This window comes from Mauremys mutica, chromosome 16 (genome assembly GCF_020497125.1).
Source record: "Mauremys mutica isolate MM-2020 ecotype Southern chromosome 16, ASM2049712v1, whole genome shotgun sequence".
In the NCBI taxonomy this organism is placed as follows: Eukaryota; Metazoa; Chordata; order Testudines; family Geoemydidae; genus Mauremys; species Mauremys mutica.
The window spans coordinates 7,647,162-7,671,689 of NC_059087.1; the positions used below are offsets into that span (position 1 = coordinate 7,647,162).

The 24,528-nt window shown below is 42.6% G+C and overlaps 2 protein-coding genes across 5 annotated transcripts in view; one reads left to right on the plus strand and one right to left on the minus strand.

The window, feature by feature from the left end:
* P2RX7 (purinergic receptor P2X 7) overlaps positions 1–24,528 on the minus strand; it is an 81,743-nt gene that overhangs the window by 48,168 nt on the left and 9,047 nt on the right. The gene's annotated exons all lie outside the window — the stretch shown is intronic.
* Positions 1–24,528, plus strand: part of IFT81 (intraflagellar transport 81) — a 67,647-nt gene that overhangs the window by 17,447 nt on the left and 25,672 nt on the right. For all 4 annotated transcript variants that reach the window (XM_044989911.1, XM_044989909.1, XM_044989910.1 and 1 more), the window contains 3 exons: positions 5,246–5,409; positions 8,834–8,929; positions 11,092–11,238. In XM_044989911.1, coding sequence (XP_044845846.1) covers positions 5,246–5,409; positions 8,834–8,929; positions 11,092–11,238 — 407 coding nt within the window. The remainder of the gene's footprint in view (positions 1–5,245; positions 5,410–8,833; positions 8,930–11,091; positions 11,239–24,528) is intronic.

A 24,528-nucleotide genomic window follows, 5' to 3' on the forward strand; every position in this document is an offset into this window, starting at 1 on the left:
TCATGCCCATACCACTGACAAAGCAACAGTCATATGCACCATAGGGAGACAACCCTTAGGGAGCCAACCTCTCAAGGATGAGGAAAGAGAGCCAGAGCAGCTCCCTGATAACCCTCTTGGACCTAGCGCATGGACCCAGGAGACATCCTCCCTTTGGGGATAACAGCTAATACTCCTGCTGCCAGCTAATACAGTTAATCCTGTATCTGAAGCTGTACTGCAGTGATGAAGGTTCAAAGTTCAAAGCTTCCACTGATGCATGATGAGGGGCAATGTTACCATTGCACATAGTAAAATTTGGTTTTACCTTTTTCCTTTTAAAAGAACCCTCAAAGAAACAGGAAATTACATACCAAAAAATACGTTAAAAAGATATTACGGTGTTATTTAGGTTGCTAACTTAAGCATTCAAAAGTTAGGAAATGTCACAACCTTAATTTGGCCCTTTTGCGTATTCATTACGATAGTCTTTCATTACATGGATATATACTGTTTTCTTCCACGGGACCCCTGCTTCATCAGTGCTAGTATGGGTGGTGGTCTGGAAATGAATTAGGGCTGTGTAGTGGAAGTGTCCGTACCATCCATACCTTATGTGCTATAGAAGTTGGAAGTGGTGAAGAGAACAAGATGGTGACTGCAGGAAGAGAAGGGATGATCTTATGGTTAAGGTATGTGAATTCTACGCAGGAGAAGTCAGTTCTAGACCTGCTTATGTCACGGTCTTCCTGTTGAGCAAGTCACTTAAACCAAAATTTTGTTAGGAGGCCACAAACTGTATGTTCCTCATTTTTTTTTTAATCAGATTGGTTAATGTTGCAAATGTTTATGGTACAAATTTGCACAATTAGCAGCTTGGAAAGAACTAAGAGTCTGAGAGCTGAGGCAAGTCTGAATTTATGTTCATTAATAGAATCGGGGCAAGAAAGTTGCCTAATTCCTGCATAACTGAGCAAGCACTAAATAACTCTTCACCCACTCCTTTCCTGTAATAAAAAAATCTGAATGGAAAACTTTAGGAATTGCTGTTAATAGCTTTTCACGTGTAAATATGTGGTTGGAAGAACTCAGCTAAAATAACCTTAGGGCACTGAGCCAAACTTACTGTGCAGCTTGTGTATAGAGAGAGAGAAAGTCAGAGTTGAAATAATTAAACAAGATTTTGAAGTATGTAATGGAAAGATTTAAAGTACACTTGCTGCTCTGCCTTCTAGCCTGGGAATTTGAAAAAAGTATGATTCACTGGAAAACACTGTTTTAAAAAGTTTCAGTTAAACTGCAGAATTAGCATTTAGGTAGCTACTTCCCCATATGTCTAATCCTACAGAGAGTAAAATATTCCAAAATTATTTGTAAAGGAAACCAAGTAGGTTAGTCATCAGTCTTCTGTTTGCACTTTCCCATCAAGTTGTCAAGTTTTGACTTGTTTCACTGCTTTACTGTACCTTCAGGAGCATTCAGGGTATAAGGAGCAATCAAAATTTAGTAGCTTGGTAATAGCTATCAGATTGTTGGAGGAATAAGCCCAAATACCAGCAGGTTCATAGCCCCTTGAATCCAGTTGGTCCCTGCTCCTCTGGAAATGCTTGATTAGAATTTTTAGCTTGATTACAATATGTACAGTGGGGTATTTAGAAATGTATATCCTTATAATAAAGACGTAAGTAGCATTAGATATCAAGAATAATATTTGAGGGTCATGGTGGATAATCAGCTGAACATGAGGACCCAGTATGACTCTTTGGCCAAAGAGCTAATGTAAACCTGGGATGCATAAAAAGGGAACTATCGAGTAGGTGTAGAGAAGGTATTTTACCTCCATATTTGGCATTGGGGTGACCACTGCTGGAATACTGTGTCCATTTCTGGAGCCCACAATTCAAGAAGGATGTTAATAAATTGGAGAGGGCTCAGAGAAGAGTCATGAGGACGATTAAAAGATTAGAAAACATGCCTTATAATGATAGGACTCAAAGAGCTCAATCTATTTAGCTTAACAAACAGAAGGTTAAGATGACTTGATTATAGTCTATAAGCACCTACAAGGGTAAAAAACATTTAATAAGGGGCTCTTCAATCTAGTAGATCATAGAAAGTTATGATCCACTGGTTGGAAGTTGAAGCTAAACAAATTCAGACTGGAAATAAGGCATACGTTTTAAGAAAGGGTAGTTAACCATTGGAACAATTTACCAAGGTTCATGGTGGTTTCCCAGTCACTGGTAACTTTTAAATCAAGACTGGATGTTTTTTTCTAAAAGATCTGCTCTAGGAATTATTTTGGGGAAGTTCTATGGCCTTTGTTATATAGGGGGTCAGACTAGATGATCTAATGGTCCCTTCTAGCCTTGGATTCTATGAATCTATAAGGTTAAATATATTGTAATCTCCCTTTCTTATTTAAAAGGAAGTTGGAAAGCTAGAAATCTGCCTAAAGTAAAAAAAAACTAGCAGTTAGTATCAGGGTAACTCAATTGGCATCACTTTTGTTTCCAGGCCAAGGGCCATGGTTATATATCCCAAACCAGGGCTTGTGTTCCTATTCAGTGCTGATGCTGAAGTTTAGTACACTGTGTATGTGGGAGAGGTTGCTGCAGTTGTAGAGGTGCTGTGTTTCTGTTGAAACACTAACCATGGGCAGAAGGGACCGAACTCTGATGAAAGGCCTGGTGAAAGTTAAAAATCACAGGATGATGAAAAAAGTGAATCATAACCCTGCCGTGCTGACCTGCATTTCCTTTTGATAAATCAGATTCTAATGGGCAAGGTGGCAGGTGAGCTATTGCTGAGTGCATAATGGCTACTGCATGAACCTACTCATTCTATCCCAGTTCTGAAGTCACCATTAAGGCTGCATTTTTATTTATTTTATTTTTTAATAGAAACACTTGACATTTTCCATGGAGTAAAACAGTGAATTTTGTAGGGCAATATCTATTTTCTAAGCATGTTTAAATGGCCAGTATAAACAATGCCATGCATCTGACGAAGTGGGTATTCACCCATGAAAGCTCATGCTCCTATATGTCTGTTAGTCTATAAGGTGCCACAGGACTCTTTTCTGCTTTTACAGTATAAACAAATTACCCTTATAAACTGCTGGAATGGAAATGAAAAATTCACTCACTTTTGGGTTGTGTCAGTTTTACTTCATAAATAATACTGCTTTCTGTGGAGGTGGCTTGCTTTCTTCTATGTTTTTAAGACCTTTTCCTCTCTTCCAGCTGGTTTAGTTCCCTTAAGGCAGCTGAAATGAGGCCCCCCACCCCTTTCTGTCTAAAAAAACTCTTGAGAACAAAAGGCAAAGAGGATCTGGCCCTCCCCATTTTTCAGATGTAAATAGCTGCAGGAGAGTCACGACCTCTTTTCATAGGCCTGTTTCTCATTTTGTTTTGACCTTCTCCCTCTGTCATTCTTAATGACAAGGCCTCCAGACCCTCAGCCTGAGAGAACTAAAGGGCAGGCCAGCTGACTCCAGCCCTGGTCCCATTCCCGCTTGCCTCCTGCATTTCCATCCCTGTGTCAGCAGGATCAATCATATCCATGTGTCTCAGGTTTTTCCCTGCAGGTGTGCAGTAAGTGAAAAACTAGCAGATTCTGAATTTCATGTTTTTCTTGGCATAGCTAATTTAACGTTTTCTGTAATATCTGTGACAACCATGAAAATAAGTCATGCTTCTAAAGCACTTTGGATAGCTACAGCGCTACTAGTCTTTTTTGTGTCCATCAAACGGATGAAAATATTCTAAAATACCTCTCCCCACTGTCATATTATCTTGTGTATGCTTTCCAAATCACAGTCCTTGGCACTAGTATCTTAAAGAACTAATTGAGCTATTACCACCTACTGTCATCAGAAGACTGTACAATGTAATTTTAAAAATCTCACAGCTACTTGACAGAGTAAACTAATTTCCCACTGGTTGTGAATTTTACTTATCTGGATGTATTAATGTTCCTTTCTGAATGATCAGGAAAATAGGCTAACCTACAATACCTAGTAAGAGCAAAATGGTCAGAAGCTTGGTAACAGGCAGTGCACATGAGGCTTCTACAGAGCAAACAATGCTCTCTCCTGTTGCATCCGTGGACAGAAACCTCAGCAATTTATTCTTGTCTTTTTTCTATTTCATTTTTATTTTCAGGTTTCTTAGTCAATGTACAGTTGTGTGATTTCTTTTTTTTAAGAGAACTGGGACACCACTCTGGCAGTTTGAAAGAGACTTAAAATGAGCATAAACTGCAATTCATTCACTTTTAGGTTCCTGTACCCTGCCAGAGCAGTGTAAAGGGGCCTTATTGTAAATAAGAATCGGGCTGAACAGGGTTGGAGATTATCAGAAATCTGCACATTAGACAGGACAAACTCTCACTAAGGCCCACATTAGAACACTTACAAATGCTTATTAAAGATAATGGGTCAAATTCTAGACCTGTTCTATTTTGAGTCACAGATAGAGGGAGCGGGTCAGGTATAGGAATGGTGCAGAAGCGGTGCTAAGAGCGGACAGGCAGAGATTCCTTTCCTCACTTCCATGTAATCCCTATCTGGGGCTGAAGTAATCCACATGTGACTGGGATTGTCTATGTGCAAATCTACATCACGATGCTTAGTTTGATGCTCCAACCCCGGAGGTCCTGAGGTGTGAGAGTTTTAGAGAAGCCTTGAGCAAGCCACCAGACTTGTGTTGTGCTTGGCCACCCTTTTCTGAATACACACAAGAAGATGGATACACACAAGCACTCTATATTTTGTCACCCTCTTCTAAAACTTCGTATACATGTAGTCCAAAACCACATCAGTTTTAGTATAACAAAAAAGTACTACACAACCCAGTTTTCTGAATGAAATGGGGCACATGGTGTTTGTTTGAATGGGGGATGGTGAGACCTTTCATGCAAATTGGAGATTGTATCCAAATTCAGATTAATGGAGTTTCACAGAAGAGGGGGTTTTATTGTAGTTAAATCCTGAAGAAGGAAATTTGGAAGGGAAACACACGTAGTTTGCTGTATTATATGTTACTCTTATTTAAAGAGAGAACCAGAATTTAAAGTATAAATCAAACAACTAGGTATTCCTTTCAGTTTTGAGAAGCGGGCTCAAGCATTATGCTCTAATTATTATAATCTGTTGCTAAATAGCTTGATGTATTGGTTAAATTACAGTTATTATGGAATGAAACCTAATTACCCTCTACATTCCTTTGTTTAGACACATGTTGATTAAATATTTTTTTTCAAGGCTTAATGAAGAGACTGGAAGAGGAGATAAAGTTCAATTCATATCTGTGCTCTGAAAAATTTCCTAGAGAACTAGAAAGTAAGAAGCAATCATTGTATTTCCTACAAAAAGTGGTTTCAGAGCCAGCTATGGGTCAGTCTGATCTCAATGAACTTGAAACTAAGGTATGTTGCCTAAAAACCCAACTAGTTTGTCTTCTGGACTTATATAAGCATCGACTGTCTTATTTCTGCCCTAAATCCTTGAATAAGTGTTTTTAATTCCCAAATATAATTACCTTCCTTTTTCAAAGAAAAGAAAAAGTATGAGTTGCTGACTCAACCCAGGGTCTGGCATTACTCCAAACCCCACCTTACAAAACTGTTTAGAAAATTGTTTTAGTAATTTGGGTTTGTATGAATAGAGATATTCATTTATTATTGTTGAAGGCCTGATTTCCGCCCCCCCTTACATCAGTTTTATACTGGTTTTAAGTCCATTAACTTCAGTGTAGTTACATTTACATAAAGCCAGTGTTAATAGAGTGGAGAATCAGATCCTCAGTATGTAGTATATCAGTGACATTTCATTTTAATGCAATGTGCAGAGGTGTGAAGATAATTTGCATACTTGGATAACTTGCATGCTTTTTGTTTCATATGGTAACATCTCAGCTAATTTGTTGATCAAAGCTAATATATTTGATTTACTCTTTATTACAGTTTTTCAAATGTCAGAAACTGAAGCTGTTCAGTTCAGCTAAAATCTTTGATCGTAATAGATTTCTTATTTGCCTAGGAAAATCTAATGCTTAGTAAAACTGAATATTTAATTTTTATGATCCACAGTAAAGTATAATTTATAAAAGAAAAATTGGCATAATGTGTGAAGTTCTATCTGCAAGAGAAATAAGTTTGCATATTTCCCTCAATTATTGCATCTGCCTACGTGAGAGAATAGATGTGTAATGTAATACATCTTAGAGTTACTATTAGAAATGTAGTGAAAAGTAAAATACTGTTTAATGGTATATATGTTGAGTATAAGAAAAGCTTGCTGCAGCCTTAACTACAGACAGGCTAATGACTCTTCATAATTTTTGTATAGTGTTTGGTAGACATTTTTGCTCCCCAACCTAAAGCTGACCCTTCATGATCTCCCTAAATGCCTCCAAGTCTTGGCGTGGCTTATGAAAGATGGGCAGTAAAGAAACTGAGGGTGAAATCCTGGCTCCATTGAAGTCAATGGGAGTTTTGCTGTTGACATCAGCGGGGCTAGGATTTCACCCTGCAAGCCTTTGTGATAGATTTTAATGATAGTATTTAACTGTGTCACAGCAGTTATGTGTACAAGCTACTCTAATATATGCTTTAAAATACTTTGTGATAGTGTAATTAAGCCCCTCACTTTATCTGAAGATCTGGGAAAGAGTGGCTGTGGGAAGAGTGATGCTTTAGCTCACACTGTGATAATAACCAAGTATTCCACACTCTCTCCTGGTGTAATGAAGGAGGGACAAACTTCTAAATGGATAGGCAATTTAGAGGTGATCTAGTGGGAAGAAAAATAATCTGGAACCACGAAAAGATCATATGCCTACAGTGCACTAGGGAAAGGAAGGTACAGGAAAGAGCTACATGGCTAGCAGAAGTGATTGAAACCACGAATGCTATTTTGATTACAAGAATCACACCATGGTGGATGGCAGAGGTTCCAAAGGTGACACACCACTATTTTAAGGCTTCAGATCTAATCTGTAGTTTAATAATGGAGTCATTCGTAAAGAATATACCAATCAGAGTATGGGAGGACATGGTGCTGTCATTGGCTTTACTTTGATCATAACAGAGGCTGCTGGTACCAGATGCTGTCCAAGCCAGATGGGTGCATCCAGGTCTGCAGCATGAGTTCATACCCTCCACCCACCTCAGCACCACCTGCAGCTGGTGTTGATGCCTCTTCCCGAGCTTGGTTGATGCCGGGCAGCTACCCGATTTGTCCCCATTAGACCCCCCAAAAAACCCTCATCTTCAGTCCCCCATCTCACCAAGAAGCCCCCTTCATACCTACCCCCAAAAAGTCCTTTTCTGACACTTAACGCCTCTTTCAGCCCAGCCACTCCAACACCTCACCCCCAAGGGCAGGACCTGGCCCTCTTCCCCCTAGCCCAGCATACCATGAGAGGAATTTCTGGGGGCACCCCTCATGGGGTAGATTCACTCTCAACCCAAAAGTATTTTACTTTTCACTACATTTCTAATAGTAACTCTAAGATGTATTACATTACACATCTATTCTCTCACGTAGGCTGATGCAATAATTGAGGGAAATATGCAAACTTATTTCTCTTGCAGATAGAACTTCACACATTATGCCAATTTTTCTTTTATAAATTATACTTTACTGTGGATCATAAAAATTAAATATTCAGTTTTACTAAGCATTAGATTTTCCTAGGCAAATAGGCCCAGTCTGGGAATTACATTAACTGAGATTAGCCCAAAGGGGGTCATGGCATTAAAAAGTTGGGAATCACTGATATAAGGGAATTCATACCCTCTTTGAATTCACACCCATTCCAACAGAGAGTTAATGCCTTTAGAAATAAAAAAAAGAGAATCCCACATAGAGGAGGAACAGTTCAGGAATCTCAGTATTTGAAAGACTCTCTACACCATTATTAAGCAATAGTCTTGACATATTTGGTCTTCAAAGTACACATCTGTTGCCTGCAGAATTGCTAGGGTAGTGCCCAGTACCGTGACTGTGTTACTTTTAGCGTTCCCTCTGACTGCAGCACACTTTTACAGGATTTGCTTATTAGCACATATCTTCCTAGGCAGCAGAGAATTAAGGCTCCATGGTTAGAGGGAACACCCAATGTAGCAGTGAGTCCGAGTTAGAGTATCAGGCATCAGTATTTTACCATAGCTCCTGTTGACTAGCTGCCAGCTAAGGTGGGCTCACAGAGGAGGAAAATCAAGGTTTTGGGAGAAGAAGCAAAATGAGCCTGTCTTGGAGGAGTAGAAGGAACATTGGGCAAGTGGGTCCTGTGGGGCAACAGTGGGCCAAGTGGGTCCTGGGATCTTCAGAATTATACTGGAACTGGGCGCCATTTAGTTTGAATCTATCTCCTCTTCAGACTAGTGGCTTATTAAAGAAGAATTATAGCTGGTCATTGATATAATCAGGGCACACAAAGCAATTGTAACATCATCCCTTTTCTCTGTAAGAGTCCATCAACCCAGTTCCTTTTGCAGGATCAAGGCCTTAGTTTGGAGGGACTCCCTAACACAGGTTCATCTTGTTGTTAAGGCACAGGACTGGGAGTCTGTAGACATGGGCTGTATTTCTGGCTTTGCGTCAGACTTACTGTGCAATCTTGGCAAGTCACTTAACCTTTTTGTGTCTGTTTCTCCATCTTTAAAATGAGTCTGATAATACTTCCTTACAAGTGTGTTGTGAGGCTAAATTCATTAGTTTGCAAAGCATTTTGATATCCTTAGAGAGAGGGAGGACAAAGTATTAATATTCTGTTTTCTCTAACTCTGCTAATGTTTATTTAGTAAGAAATATGGCATTTTTTCGATCTTCCACTCTTTATTTCAGATAAATGAAGTCAATGCTCAAATTAATCAATTGATTGAAAAGAGAATGATGAAATATGAGCCAATTGATAGTAAATTTTCCATGTATCGACAACAGGTAAGAAGGAACAAAAGGTTTATTGTAAGCAGCAAAATGTTGTCAAATTGACTGACTGTTATCTACAGTCTTGTGTTGTCTTTTTTCTTTAATTTAGTTTTTCAGAAACAAGTAAACAGAAAGACATGAAGAATAAATAAATAAATAACAGCTGAACACAACTATATTTACATTATATAAATCCTTCAACCACTTACTGTTGGGCATAGTCCTATTGACTGCAGTGGGACTAAGCCTGATAAGAAGCAATTACAGGATCAGGCCCGTAGGCTTTGTGTGTTAGATACAGTAGAGAGTCTGTATTCTAGGCCTAACATCTGAAAGGTGCCCTCAGCTCCGATAGAAGTTAGTGGTAGTTAGGGCATGTTCCAAGATTGGCCTAGATATATTGCATACTCATTACTGAGTTGCTAGTCTACACTTGGAAATTTACTGAAATAGCTCCTCTGGAATAAGAACATTCACACTGGGGCTTATTCCAGAACAGCTACATTGGTAAACTTCCAAGTGTAGACAATTCCTAAAAGAGAAAAGCCTAGATCCTTATTCGGCAATCACTCCAGTTCTTACTACCAGTCATATCCCATTTCTTGTGTGTGACCATGTATCATAGCATTTTCCCAATTCTCTATTTCAGAACATATGTTACAGACTTAAAGTGAAAAGAAAGCAAAGAACAAATGCTCTTGGTCAAGACACGATAAATCCACACATTATAGACCAAACTTCATGAAAACTGACCATTTCTAGGGCTTATATAGTAAAATATTAGATTTATTTCCCAATAACCTGTGTGACTTTGAATTTTACTGGCATTGTTATTGACAGTTTCTACAGTTATGAAAAAATATTTTTCAAAGTTATTGGGTAAAAATTGTAATTTAGTGGTAGAATGTATATTACTTTTAGATGCAAATGTGATCTGAAGTATGTAGTCTTTGTTTTGTAAAGAGGTGTTTTGTTGCCCAAGATAAGCTACATAATGTATTGTACAAAAAGCCATCTGGCTCCTAATATAAAGCTCTGATGTTCTACGGCGGAAACATTCCAGGAATTCAGCTTGAGTGAAATCCTCTGCTCAATTCCACAATGAGTATAGTCAACTTTACAAAATCATCGCATGTATTCACCACAGTTTGTCTCTGTGGATAATCTTAAGAAGCTAAGAGATGAGATGTCGTGTAGGCAGAATCACCTCTGATATATATTTAGAAAAAAAGATGTTCCTTTAGTCCAGTGAGGAGAAACTAGCATTGAAGATACCTACATTGTGGCTATGTTTTATTTTAATATGCCAAAAACACTAGGTTGCATGTTATAACTTTAGTGTTTTGATTCTTGAAAAAAAAATTTTGATATAAAAATGCTTTATTTTTCTGATCTATTTTACACCTATGTTCTTAAACACATTGATTTTTCCATGAAATGTTAGGCAACACTAAAAATACTATATAGTATACATGGTATGAAAATTTCATTTAAAAACCATCTATCTCTGTGAGGCTCAAAGGGCTGTAATCCTTTATTCCTTTCCTCGTTGTCTTTTTCTAGGTTGCAGAGATTTAATGGCTCTGTTCTGTTGCTAGTTACTAGCTACATATTTCTGTAGGTTGGAGTTATAAAAATCCACATTATGACATTTTGAAATCTTGCAAAATCTTGGATACTTTTCCAGTTAAGCCTGGTTAGTGCAGCTTACATATGCACAAAAAAGACTAAACAAATTAAACTGAGCAACAGTAATCTAAACCTCTTTTTCTTTAACGAAAATTAATAAATTCAGTTACAGAAATTAAAGCTAAATGTAAAAATATTAACATGAATCTGGAATATAAATGTTTAATGTGAATCTGGAACATAAGTGCTCTGGGTGAAATCCTGGTTCCAGTGAAGTCAATGAGAATTTTGCCATTGACCAGAATGGATTCAAGATTGAATCCATTACTATTGTTGTTGTTGTTGTTGTTTACTTTCAGTATAGCTACAAAGGGGCATGTTAACAACAACATTTTCTCCTTAATAGTAAATTTCCTCTACAATCTCAATGTTACCCCACCTGAATTTTAAAATTTAACTGTTAGATTTTATTGATGGTTAACCATGGGTGACCAAGTGCACTTTTTTACTTTGCTCATCCAAGTTGACATCTGACAATCCCACAGGCATCCATAATTTCTCGGAAGAAAGAAGCCAAGGCAGAAGAGCTTCAGGCTGCCAAGGAGGAGATGTCAAACATGGAGAGGCAAATGTTACAGAAAGCAAACCAGGCCCGTGAGTTGGATGGCACAGAAGTTTTGAAAGGTGATGAGGTGAGCTGAGGTAGCAATGGGGTTGGGGAGGATGAGAGAAGGTAAAAGATGGAGCATTTCTAGTTGAACTTTACAATTTGGTAACAGTTGCTAGAGTAGTTTACCAACATTTTATGGAATGTTCACATCAAAGAAAATGACAATGTAATTAAATTAGGTCTCTGCTTTCTTGCAAAGTATAATTTAGAATTTGATACCGAAGACTGTTTTAAGACTTTTCTTTTAACTTCACGCAATCAGATAAATAACAATATTTTCCATAGTTTATACTACAACAAAACTTTTTAAACATTTGATTTGCAGCTATTTTCAGGTTGTTAATGTTTTACTCAAATTGTATACAAATATTCATATATAATGTGAACTAGAGTTGTTGGTATCTCTTAGCCTTTTAGTGTCACAGGTCAAAATAATGTCAGAGTCCATCTCATTGTTGGCATGATAATAAATAATGGTGTTTGGTCTTGCTAATAATCATGGTTCAATCACAAGGAATCAGAATTCAGAGATAAGTCATGTAGTGCACTTTTCTAAGGGATGTACAATTAAAAAAAAATCCACCAACTTACATTTTATTCTCTTTAGGACACATCATCATAGAGTGAAATGATCAGCAATGACATGAAACTTGATTTAGTACCATTTTTTCCTTATCCAGATACATTTTACTTTTTTTTTCCTATTCTCCCAGACCCACTTGAAGTTTATCTGTAACACAGATTTTGACTCTACATTCAGTTTGGCTCAGGCAAAGCTTTATTTGAAGCTGCACACATCAAAGAAGCTTTTTCTTCTTAGAAGGTTTGTGAAGTGTCAGGCTGCTGTAGCTGGGCAACAGCTTGTTGCCATGCCAAATTGACTTTCCCGATATAACACTTCCTCTCATGTGGAAAAAACTGTCGCCCATATTGAGAGATATGGGATCAGAGGCAGGCAGAATCAGTAAGACAAAGCCTGCCTTAGCTTTAATCCACCTTCTTGCCTCTTGTTTCTTTTCACTCTCCTGCATACGTTCTTTGCTTAGCCCATACTGCTCATCTGGAGTGATCCTTAGTGGTCTTTTCCCATGCCTTAAGAAAGGGCTAGTCTACACTGGCAACGCTAAAGTGCTCCTAGCGCTCTGAAAAAAACACCTCCACAAGGGGCGTAGATACCAGCGCTGGGAGTGCGGCTCCCAGCGCTGGTGCACGGTCTACACTGGCGCTTTACAGCGCCAAAACTTGCTGCGCTCGGGGGTGTTTTTTCATACCCCTGAGCGAGAAAGTTGCAGCGCTGTAAAGTCCCAGTGTAGACAAGCCCTTATATACTACTCTGTGTGGGGAACTCCCTTCTGGATCCCATCAGCCATGGCTCCTCCATTAACTCCCTCCTCAAATATCACTTTTCCTTCAAAGGAGCCTTACACACTAAAAGTATGTGTGTGCTCATGTGCATGTGTGTACTTGTGCATGTTTATACGCTTTCATAAGTAATAACTGTTTACTCCGCACGTTACTCTAGTGCATCTTGCTTGTTCATACCACCTTCCCACTTCCCCTTTGCCCATCTCCTCCCTAAATTATGCTGAAACAGGTGGAGGCAACAACAGGAACTTCCTATCCATGGTAGTGTTTAGTACCGTGAATGGTTCAGTTGACTCCAGTAGAATACTCATGTTAGCAAGACCCAAGTAAGTCTGCAAGATCAAGGCTTTAGGCTGTCAGCTCTTTCCTGTCTTGTAAAGCACTAGGCATATCTATGGTGCTATATCAGTAGTAGTAATAATAAAACCACTGGATTGGATTTCTCACCACCACCAGCTCTTTAGCCACAGGGTCCAGCTTGTCAGAGTCTGACAGCTTTTTAAATAAAATTTAGAAGCAGGCAATCTGTGCTTCATGACATCCCAGCTATTCAGAAAGAAATGATTAATTACTCAGCAGCAATTTTTCACAAAAGCAATATCCACAAATACTCTGTCTTATCTCCAGGAAAATACTGCATATCTATGTACTATACAGTAAATGAAAAAAACTTCATGTTGTGGCAACATCTGACAGGAACAATTTGTTTTGAATCCAGGAATTTTTAGACAGTCAGGTAATACAGTAAATCAGGCTGCTTTGTTTCAGGTACCAGAAAGACATTCGGTGACAAAATATTCAGGTTGCATGCCTGGATCATAGCATGGAGCAAGGGATATGGCCCAAGATGGAAAAGCTGAAGAGAATATTTGTACAAAAGATGTGTTGCCCGTGTTCAGATATGCTCTTTTATTTTGCTTTTCATGTCTTCTTAAGTCTTCATTTTAGGAGCCACTGCTATTTTGGAAAAAGTGCCTGCTCCCCTTTTTTTTTTTTTTTTTTTAAATATACTACTTGTTTTACAGAAAACATATTTGGATGCAGACCCAAGGGAACACACACTATTTCTCAATAATGAATCACAATATAATACAATTTTTCTACAATCTTATTATTTTTTTTATTATTAGTATTGCAGTAGTGCCTAAGAACCCCGATCCAGAACTAGGGTCCCATTGTGTTAGCACTGTACAAACACACATTGAAAAGATGATCCTGACCCCAAGGAACTTGCAGTCTAAATCATGCCAAGACAGGACCAGTGGACATGGCAAACAAATGTGGGGGAAGCAGAGGATTAGGCAGAAGTTATTGTACGTTAAGCAAAGATCTCGGCTCACCATTTGTCTAGCCAACCTTAAATACACCTTGGGATCTAAGATGATGTGCTCATAAATTTATATTGCCTGATTTGCCAGTGTGAATCTAAGGCTAAACTTGAGTAATGTAGTGCTGAATCAGGTTTGTAGACTGTATTGTAATGTATATGTTCAGTGAGGACAGAGTTAGGTTTCTCAATCAACCTTAACTTTTGCACTTTCTAACAACTGAATGCGTACTTGTGCAAGCTTAATGTTTCAATAACATAGATTCTTTGAGTAGTGTCCCTGTGGGTGCTTCACTTCAGGTGAGCATGTGCCCTGCGACTTTGATCATAGATTTGTGGTAGCCAGTTTGACCCGCACATGCACCCTTCATATTGTTGTGGCCCATATTGAGGCTATATAGGGCTGCATGGCAAACCTGCTCAACCACCTTCAGCCAGAGTGTGTGCCTATTTGTGCTTTGCATTAGTAGTTAGTTCTTTAGTACAGTAGTAGTATATTTAGTTAGTAACCTTATAGTTGTTGGAATGGTTGATCGTGCTTTTCTTTTCTTAAAAATGTGTCTGAATAATTGTTTTAATTTTTCCCCTATTGAAGGGTCCAAACAAATTTTTCTTCTGTCTGGGATGCCTCTTGTTTCAAGAAGCTGTCCCCCTTGGTGATGGCTGATGGGCATTCCCAATACATACATTGTTTCGGAGACTCTCATATCCCCAGGACTTCTTTTAAGGGAAGATCATGTAAAACAGGGAAATAAAGTGTAGTCTATTAACCCTGGTCTACACTTTTTTTTGGGGGGTGGGGGTGGGCGTTGACCTAAGATACGCAACTTCAGCTACGCGACTAGCATAGCTGAAGTCAGCGTATCTTAGGTCGATTTACCTGGCCGTGAGGATGGTGGCGAGTCGACCGCTGCTGCTCCCCCATCGACTCTGCTTCCGCCTCTCGTGAGCTGGAGTTCCGGAGTCGACAGGGAGCACGTTCGGGGATCGATTTATTCATGTCTAAAGGAGATGCGATAAACTGATCCCCGATAGATCGATCCTTACCTGCCGATCCAGTGGGCAGTGAAGATCTGCCCTTAGTGATGGAGCAAGCCTTAAGATCAGCTGTAGACCCAGGTGCAGAGAGCCTCCTGTTGTACAGAGTCCCTCCCCTTCTGTTAATGCCCCATTGATGTAAAGATCATGATCACTGAGAGCTTCCAAAGTGAAGGCAGTGTTGAGAACCTGGTTTCAAGCACTCTCCATGAGTGAGGTACTAATAACTGTGTTGGCAGTACCAAGAGCTTCCCACTCAAAGATTAAGGAGAGGATTAGAGGAGCAGGACAGAGAGTTACTCCTCAAAGAAGATTCTGTCACCAGAGACCTCAGACCCCAAGAAAGGTGTCAGTGAGGCTCCAAGCACTTCAGGTACCATAAAGCACTCTAAGACTTCAACTAAGTCCCATTCCTCATGGGTAAAGGGGCTCGGTACCAAAGACTTCTGTTGCCAAGAGAATGGCTTTAGTGGAATCCATGATACCCTGAGTACAGCGCTTCGGACAACAGCTTTGGGAACATCATCAGTGCCTGTACCAAGTTCTGTTGTGCTCCTGGAACCTCAAGAGTTCCACTACACTAAAGACCTCTTGGTACCAAATGAGTCTGTCTCACCCCTCCTTGTGACCGCCAGACACCTCTCGGTGCCAAGGTCTGCCTGGTCACCGACTGCTCATGTTTTTGCAAGACCTACCTCCTCCCCAACTTATACTATCCATGAAGAAGGATTGTCACCTCCGGTACAATATGTGGAGGAGCATTCTGACTCAGATTTGGAACTTTCTATTGAAGGCTCTCCAATATACTCCAGGAGATATTCCCTGATGCACTTGCAAGAAAGGCAGGATATCAGACGCCTGCCTATTAACACTTGGGACAGCCAACAAAGGATACCTCCCCGCATGCTTTATAGTCCTCTTCATTGGCTTTACTGGGATCCATGGGCAGTGTACCACCACCAATTTTGAGGGGCCCCGATTCAGTCCAATAAGGAACTTAGAAGGCCTCGGTACTGTCCGTCCCTCCCCACCCCTCTCAGTCAGCAGGTGAGACCTTTGAGGAGCAAGATCAGACAAGGAGGTTACCTTTGCTTAGAAGTATATCTTCGTCATCATCTGAGGCGGCAGTAATGCCACCACTGCCATCATTAACTGATGACTTTTGGCAATTCCAGAACCTGATGAAGTTGGTTGCTGACACCCTGCAAATTCCCCTGAAAAAAGTCCAGAATTCCCATCAAACTCCTGGACAGATTGCCAATTAATGAAGGCCTTCTTGAGCCAGCCAAGACCATCTGGCAAACTCCAGCAATGCCCCCACCATCCCTTGCAAGCAGGACATTAAAAAATACTACATCCTGGACAGGAATTCTGAATTTTTATTTTCTCACCTAGAACCAAATTCTCTGGTCGTGGATGCAGTGAATGAAAGGAGCAGGCAACATGCCCAAAAAGCTACCCCATATAAGGACCAGAAATTTCTGGACCTTTTGGGATGTAAAAGCTACCCTTTGGCAATGTTACAGTTCAGGAGATTCAATTACCAGGCACTAATGTTAAAATATGAATACCTGAACTATGAGAAGTTTAATGCTTTTATTGACCATTTACCACAGGAACACTGAGAACAGTTTAGCAACATCATAAAAGAAGGTCAGCTCTTGGCAAAGACATCTCTGCAGGATTCACTTGGTGCAGTGAATACTGCAGCTAGGTCTATTTCCACCACAGTAGTAATGAAATGAGCTTCCTGGCTTCAGTTGTCTGGTTTCTCCAGGAAGTACAATCAGCTATGAAAGATTTACATGTAGAGAGCACAAGCTCTTTGTAGACAACACAAACAACTTGCTTCATACACTAAAGGATTCCAGGGCACATTTAGGTCTTTAGGGATATACACACCTACAATTAAGAGAAAATTTATCAGGTCCCAGTTGGTGTCAAGATCCCATCTTGCTCAATTTTCAGCCTTACATAGGCCACCAGAACCACCAGTTAAGAAGTTAAGATTTTCTAAAAAGAAGCCTGCAAGTGCCTTGACTGCATCAACATCATCCAAACACCAGTTGTGATGGTTTGGTCAAGAGTCCAAACCACAAAATAATCAGAATTTCTCAGCTGCATGGCACAGCCACTCCTTGCTCAATTTAGGCATCATCTCTCTCTATTCCATCAAACATGGGAGGCTGTAACATCGGACAAATGGGTACTAGAGCCCATTACATCAGGTTATAATATCTGATTTACCCCCATCCCACTGTCCCACCCCTTTTTCCCATCTCTCTTCAAGTACCCGTACTTCTCACAATCATCTACCGACACAGGAGATCTCATCATTCCTAAGACTAGGGACCAGAGTACCAGTTCTATTTCAACCAGAGGAAAAGGGTTCTACTTAAGATATTTTCTGATACCCAAGAAAAATGGGAATTGGAGGCCAGTACTAGATCTCAGACAATTGAACAAGCATCTTAAGACATCTGAAATTCAGGATTGTGTCCCTACTAGGTATAATTCCCTCTCTGGAATCCAGGGACTGGTTTGAGATCCTTGACCTCAAAGATGACTACTTCCATGTAGTTATTCATCCCTCTCACAAAAGATTTCTTCATTTCACATTTGATCACAATTATTAGTAGTACCAGGTCCTACCCTTCATCCTGTCTTCCACCCCAAGGGACTTCTCAAAAATCATGGCTGTTGTAGCTGCGTACCTCCGTCATCTAGGAATAATAATCTTTCTCTACCTCGACGACTGGCTCCTCAAAGGTTGATCTTATCAGGAGGTGTGGTTGGCTGGTCAAACAACAACTTCGCAATTTTGAAGTCTAGGCCTATAGATAAATCTTGAAATCAATCTTGATTCCTACACAGCAAATACTGTTTATAGGAGTGTTTTTGGATTCAATAAAGGGCAGAGCTTACCTCCCTGCTGACAGGTTCCTTGTTCTAAAGAACTTTATCCAAAGAGTGCAGCTCAGGCCTGCCAAGGACATGCTGGGACTCATAGCAGCTTGCGTTTTTGTGACACAAAATGCTAGGTTGCATCTTTGATGTCTCCAGGGGTGGCTCACGACAGTTGTGTACCCAGAAAACAATCTGATGAAACAGGTGTCTGTACCCAGCTGAGTCCTTCAGGCACTCACCTGGTAGAAGAATCCTTCCAATGTTTGTGCAGGAGTCCCATTGAACCACAATTCCCCTATGGTCACGTTAACATCAGACACTTCCCTCTTGGGATGGGGAGCACATTTGAGTCCTCACACAGTCCAAGGCAAATGCTCACAACAGGACAACACCTGCACACCAATCTATTGGAGTTAAGAGCGGTCAGAAATGCTTGTCTTCTCTTTCTTCCCCTACTCAAAAACAAGACCATCAAGATCATGACAGACAACATAACTTGCATGTATTATATCACTCATCAGAGTGGAGCACCTTCCCCCTCGCTCTGTACCAAAGCGATAAAGTGTTGGAACTTATTCATAGCCAGCCAAATAATCATCTCAGCTTCTTACCTCATGAGTTTACAAAACACCATGGACAGACAACCTCAGCAGACATTTCTCCCTAAATTACGAATGGGACTTGGCTTCCTAACTTGGGAATTTCGAGAGGTTAACCTTTTAGCCATGGCAGCCAACGCAAAGGGCAGGAAATTCTGTTCTAAACGAGGACTCGATCCCCAATCTCTAGAAGTTGCTTTCTTCATTGCATGCATATCCTCTAGCTCCACTGCTTTAAAAGTCCTCATCAAGATCAAGCAGGGCCAAGCCAAGCTCATTTTGATTGCACCAGCTTTGCCAAGACAGGTTTGGTTTCCTTACCTCATCAAACACAACTCTTGCCCTCCATGGTGGTTCCCGAGCAATCCTTGACTGTTGTCTCAGGATGCAAGTCAAACACTTCACACCACTCTGAATGTTCTACAACTACAAACATTGTTTCTCAATGTCTCTTGGGTTTAAGAGTTGGCCTGTGTTTGTCAGGAGTACAAAATGTACTTTTAACTAGCAGAAAGGAATCTACAAGATACACTTATTTTCAGAAATGGAGACGATATCATCTCTGGTGTAACCGGCACCACCTTACACCTGCCCACTCGTCTTTTTCCACAGTCCTGGATTACTTCTTGGAGTTGGAAATGTCAGGGCTTTCTGTGAGTTCTTAGTGTCAATAACAGCTTTCCACATGCCAGTACAAGGTTTCTTAATGTTCACTCATCCAATCACAACGAGATTCCTGAAAAGCCTTATGAATCTTTTTCTGCAGATTAGAACCCCTATACCACTTTGGGATCTCAACTTTGTTCTTAACCAGCTCACCTTTTTGATGGCCATCACTTCTGCTCAAAGGGTTGGGGAAATGGGGACTCTAATGGCAGGCTCTGCATTTATTGTGTTCTCCAAGGAGAAGGTATCATTACAACTCCATCCAAAAATTTTACCTAAGGTTTCTTCTGAGTTTCACATTAACCAAACTATTCAACCTTCCAGTTTTCTTTCCTAAGCTACATCAATTTACACAGGAATCTACCTTGTATACGCTAGATGTTAAGAGCCCATCAGCCTTTTACTTGGACAGAACTAGGCCATTCGGGAAGACTCCTAGACTCTTTGTTTCTATTACAGTTAAGTCTAGTGGGTTCTTTATCTTCACTCAGAGACTTTCTAACTGGATCTCTGGATGCATTATTGCCTGTTTATGGTTCTGCTGTGGTTCTAGCTCCCCAACAAGTGACTGGACATTCTACTAAATCACAATCTGCATCTGTAGCCATACTCAAGGACATTTTAGTTGCTGAAATCTGCAACATGATTGTTGGTGCATTTGTTTTCCACCCAGTATGCTTGGTTCATGCTGCAAGATCAGATGCTGCAGTAGGCGATGTAGTTATTCTGCCAAAAGACCAGGAGTACTTGTGGCACCTTAGAGACTAACAAATTTATTTGAGCATAAGCTTTCGTGGGCTACAGCCAAAGAAGATGGCATCCGAAGAAGTGGGCTGTAGCCCACAAAAGCTTATGCTCAAATAAATTTGTTAGTCTCTAAGGCCTGGTCTACACTAGGACTTTAATTCAAATTTATCAGCGTTAATTCGAACTAACCGCTCAACCGTCCACACCAGGAAGCCATTTAATTCGAACTAGAGGGCTCTTTAGTTCGAATTTGGTACTCCACCCCGGCAGGTGGAGTAACGCTAAATTCGCACTTGCTAGCTCGAATTAGGCTTGGTGTGGATGCTAATCGAACTTAGCAGCTCCGGGAGCTATCCCACAGTGCACCACTCTGTTGACGCTCTGGACAGCAGTCCGAGCTTGGATTCTCTGGCCAGCCACACAGGAAATGACCCGCGAAAATTTGAATTCATTTTCCTGTCTGGGCGGTTTGAATCTGACGTTCTGGTTGCACATCGGGGCGAGCTCCGCAGCACCTGCAACGATGCAGAGCTCTCCAGCAGAGGAGTCCGGGCAATCCCAGAATAGAAAGAGGTCCCCAGCATGGACTGACCGGGAAGTCCAGGATCTGATCGCTGTGTGGGGCGAGGAGTCTGTGCTCTCGGAGCTGCGCTCCAACAAGCGGAACGCGAAGACCTTCGAGAAGGTCTCTAAAGCCATGAAAGACAAAGGATACAGCCGGGATGCGATGCAGTGCCGCGTGAAAGTGAAGGACCTAAGACAAGGGTATCAAAAAGTCAGAGCGGCAAACGGACGCTCCGGAGCCCAGCCCCAGACATGCCGCTTCTACGAGGCACTGCATGCCATTCTAGGTGGGTCTGCCACCAGTGCCCCACCAGTGACGGTGGACTCCGAGGACGGAATAGTGTACCGGGACAGTTCCCCCTCCCTGTTCGCCGATGGGGAAGATGAGGAAGGGTCTTTAGAGGACGGCGCAGGCGACATCGAACCCACTCCCGCTTTCCCTGACAGCCAGGATCTCTTCATCACCCTCACAGAGATCCCCTACCAACCGTCCCCGCCCGTTAACCAGGACTCGGAATCAGGGGAAGGATCAGGCGGTAAGTGCTACAAACAGGGAAACATTTATTTTTTTAAGAAACAGGGATTTATATAAAAAATAGAAATACTATATAAACATTTTTAAATATGAAACTAAACAAACAGCAGGTCTACACAAACAGCAATGGAGCAATAGTCCTCTGGGGATATTTCAAAAAAGCTCTCAGAGAGCAGCTGGAAAAGCCTCAGCAAGAGGTTTCTTGGGAGAGGTGCTTTATTGGGTGCTCCGTTGAAGCACACTCTTCCGCGCCATGCCATCCTCAGGTAGAGGGGGACCATCGCCTCTACGAGCATGGCAGCGTAGGGTCCTGGTCTGTGCAGGGCTTCTATTAACATCCGCTCTCTCTGTGTGCGCCTGACACGCCTCAGGGTGATGTCGTTGTGGAAGTGCTGCATCTAATTAGTGGAATTAGTGTACTGTTACTATTGTGCATGGTAGACTTTTACTTTGCATAAGAATGACCCTCGCTTAACAGAGTTTTACTTTGCATAAGAATGACCCTCGCTTAACAGAGTTTTACTTTGCATAAGAATGACCCTCGCTTAACAGCCACGTGTTCCAGGACTCAGAGGAAAAGCATACAGGGGTCTTTCGCGGTCACTGGCGGGAGATGCCGCATAACGCTCATCTTTTCTGCTTTGCACATTGCCTCCAGCAGGAGAGCACAGCTAAGCACTATCTGATAAGCAGTCTGTACTGTAAGGCTTACCAGGACTTTGTGCAAGAGGGATGCAGCTGTCTCTCCTCGCTTGTGCGCTATCCAGTGCAATCGCGCCGCCAATGAGAGCGTAGTCCGAAATCTCGGACTAGTTCCGAGATCTCCTGAGACTTGGTTCCCTGTTTGGTCTTCTTAACTGAAAATGACTAGACTGTGTTTACTGTTGGCAAACATGTATTTGTTCAAGGAAATCACCTACTTTTTCGCATCACACAGCTTCGGCTCCTTCACGGACTGCCCCGCTATCCCCCTCGCAGAGGCTGGCTCAGATTAGACGCCGAAAGAAAAAGACAAGGGACGACATGTTCCAGGAACTGATGCCCAGCTCCACAGCGTAGCACCAAGAGCAGAGAAATTCGAGGGAGAGCCTGTGTCAGCAGCATCGCACACACCTGGAACGGGAGGATAGGTGGCGGCAGGAAGACCAGCAGGCGACTCAAACGCTGCTTGGTCTAATGAGGGAGCAAACGGACACGCTCCGGCGCCTTGTAGATGTTCTGCAAGACCGCAGGCAGGAGGAGAGAGCCCCCCTGCAGTGCATCTGCAACCGCCCTCCAACGCCAAGAAGTCCTGTCCCCCCCTCACCCAAAGTGACAAGAAGGAGGGGCGGTAGGGGCCGTGAGAACTGTCACTGCACCGCAGCAGAGCGCTAATGTACAAGACACCTCTCGCGCTGTAAATCTGTAGAAGTTCTTCCCTTACAGGATCACCCAGTCCCAAATCCAAGTTTCAACCCCCCACTGTGTATAACATTATTAAAAGCGGTTTGCTGTTACTCACTGTTTCCGTCACGTTTCTCGTGTCAGAAGACTTTGTGTGTGGGGGGGGGGATTTTTAATTGCAGTGCATAGCCCACATTACCAGGGTACAGACTTGGGGGCAGGGTCAACTGCAGGGCACACACAGACTGCAGTCACTAGGCACCAGGGACAGTCTGTGTGGTGTATGCTGCCCCGGGTCTTTCCTTGATGTGTAGGGTCCTGGTGCCTGACATCCCCGAATGTAAAGGCAGGCTTCCCTTCACATGCATTTGGACCGTAGTCACGATCCTCCCCGGTGCCCCGAGCCCCAAAAAGAGACCTCATCCAGGGGCAGATACTCACCCTTCCCCCACACCCCTCACCCCTTCCAACGCCCAAACCCACAGCCGTCATGGTAACCCCTATCCAAGGACGGCACCCCTCGCCCCTTCCTGCAAACCCACCCATCAGTGCACACCTTAACCAGCACAGAATGCTTCCATGTTTCAACGAAGAAACAGAAATGCAAAGTCAACGAAAGATTTATTATTAATTACTAAAACATGTCCTTAGTTTTAAAACGTCCTTGGGAAGTGGGGAAAACTTGGTTTATGATCAGGCTCTCTTAAAATCAAGTGGACAGTCACAGGTTACCCTGCTCTGCGAGGAAACTCGCTTTCAAAGCCTCCCTGATGCATATCGCTTCCCGCTGGGATATTCTCTCAGCACGGGTGTCTGGCTGATCGTAAACAGCAGCCAGGCGATTTGCCTCAACCTCCCAAGCGGCCAAAAAGGTCTCGCCCTTGCTCTCACAGAGATTGTGGAGCACACAGCAAGCAGCAATAACTACGGGGATATTCTTTTCGCTGATGTCAGAGCGAGTCAGTAAGCTCCGCCATCTCCCCTTGAGACGTCCGAAAGCACACTCCACCACCATTCTGCACTAGCTCAGCCGGTAGTTGAAGAGTTCCTTTTCAGTGTCCAAGGCGCCTGTATAGGGCTTCATGAGCCAGGGCATTAGCGGGTAGGCCGGGTCCCCGAGGATCACTGTAGGCATCTGCACATCCCCAACCGTTATTTTGTGGTCCGGGAAGAAAGTGCCTGCCTGGAGGCGTCTAAACAGACCAGAGTTCCTGAACACACGCGCGTCATGAACCTTGCCCGCCCACCCGACGTTGATGTTGGTAAAACGTCCCCTATGGTCCACCACAGCTTGCAGCACCATTGAAAAGTAGCCCTTTCGGTTAATGTACTCGCTGGCCTGGTGGGCTGGTGCCAGGATAGGGATGTGAGTCCCATCTATAGCCCCACCGCAGTTTGGGAATCCCATCGCGGCGAAGCCATCTATGATGACCTGGACATTTCCGACAGTCACTACCTTTGAGAGCAGTTGCTCAACGATTGCGTGGGCTACTTGAATGACAGCAATCCCCACGGTAGATTTGCCCACGCCAAAGTGGTTCGCTACTGACCGGTAGCTGTCTGGCGTGGCAAGTTTCCAGAGGGCTATGGCCACTCGCTTCTGCACAGTCAGGGCTGCTCGCATCCTTGTGTCCTGGCGCTTCAGGGCAGGGGACATCAAGTCACACAGTTCAAGGAAAGTGCCCTTACGCATCCTGAAGTTTCGCAGCCACTCTGTGTCATCCCAGACCTGCAGCACTATGCGGTCCCACCAGTCTGTGCTTGTTTCCCGGGCCCAGAATCGCCGTTCCACACCATGAACTTGACCCATTGCCACCATGATCTCCACTGCCCGGCGTACCCTGCTTTGTGAGAGGTCTGCGCCACTCTCCTCACCGTGCTGCCGGAGCCTCCTCGCCCGGTTTCTCAGCATCTGACTGTGGAAGAGGTGGACGATAACGTGCGAGGAGTTGACAACGGCCATAAGTGCAGCGATGATCGCAGCGGGCTCCATGCTCGCAGTGCTGTGGCGTCCGCGCTGTAACCGACCAGAGAAGGGCGCGAACAGATTTCCCGCCGGCGCTTTCAAGGAAGAGAGGGAGGGCGGGATTGACGGTTCAATGACGACACATTTTTCCCCCCAGCATGCATTGGGGGGAAATCCCACAATTCCAATGGGCAGCGGGGAGTGCGGGAACTGTG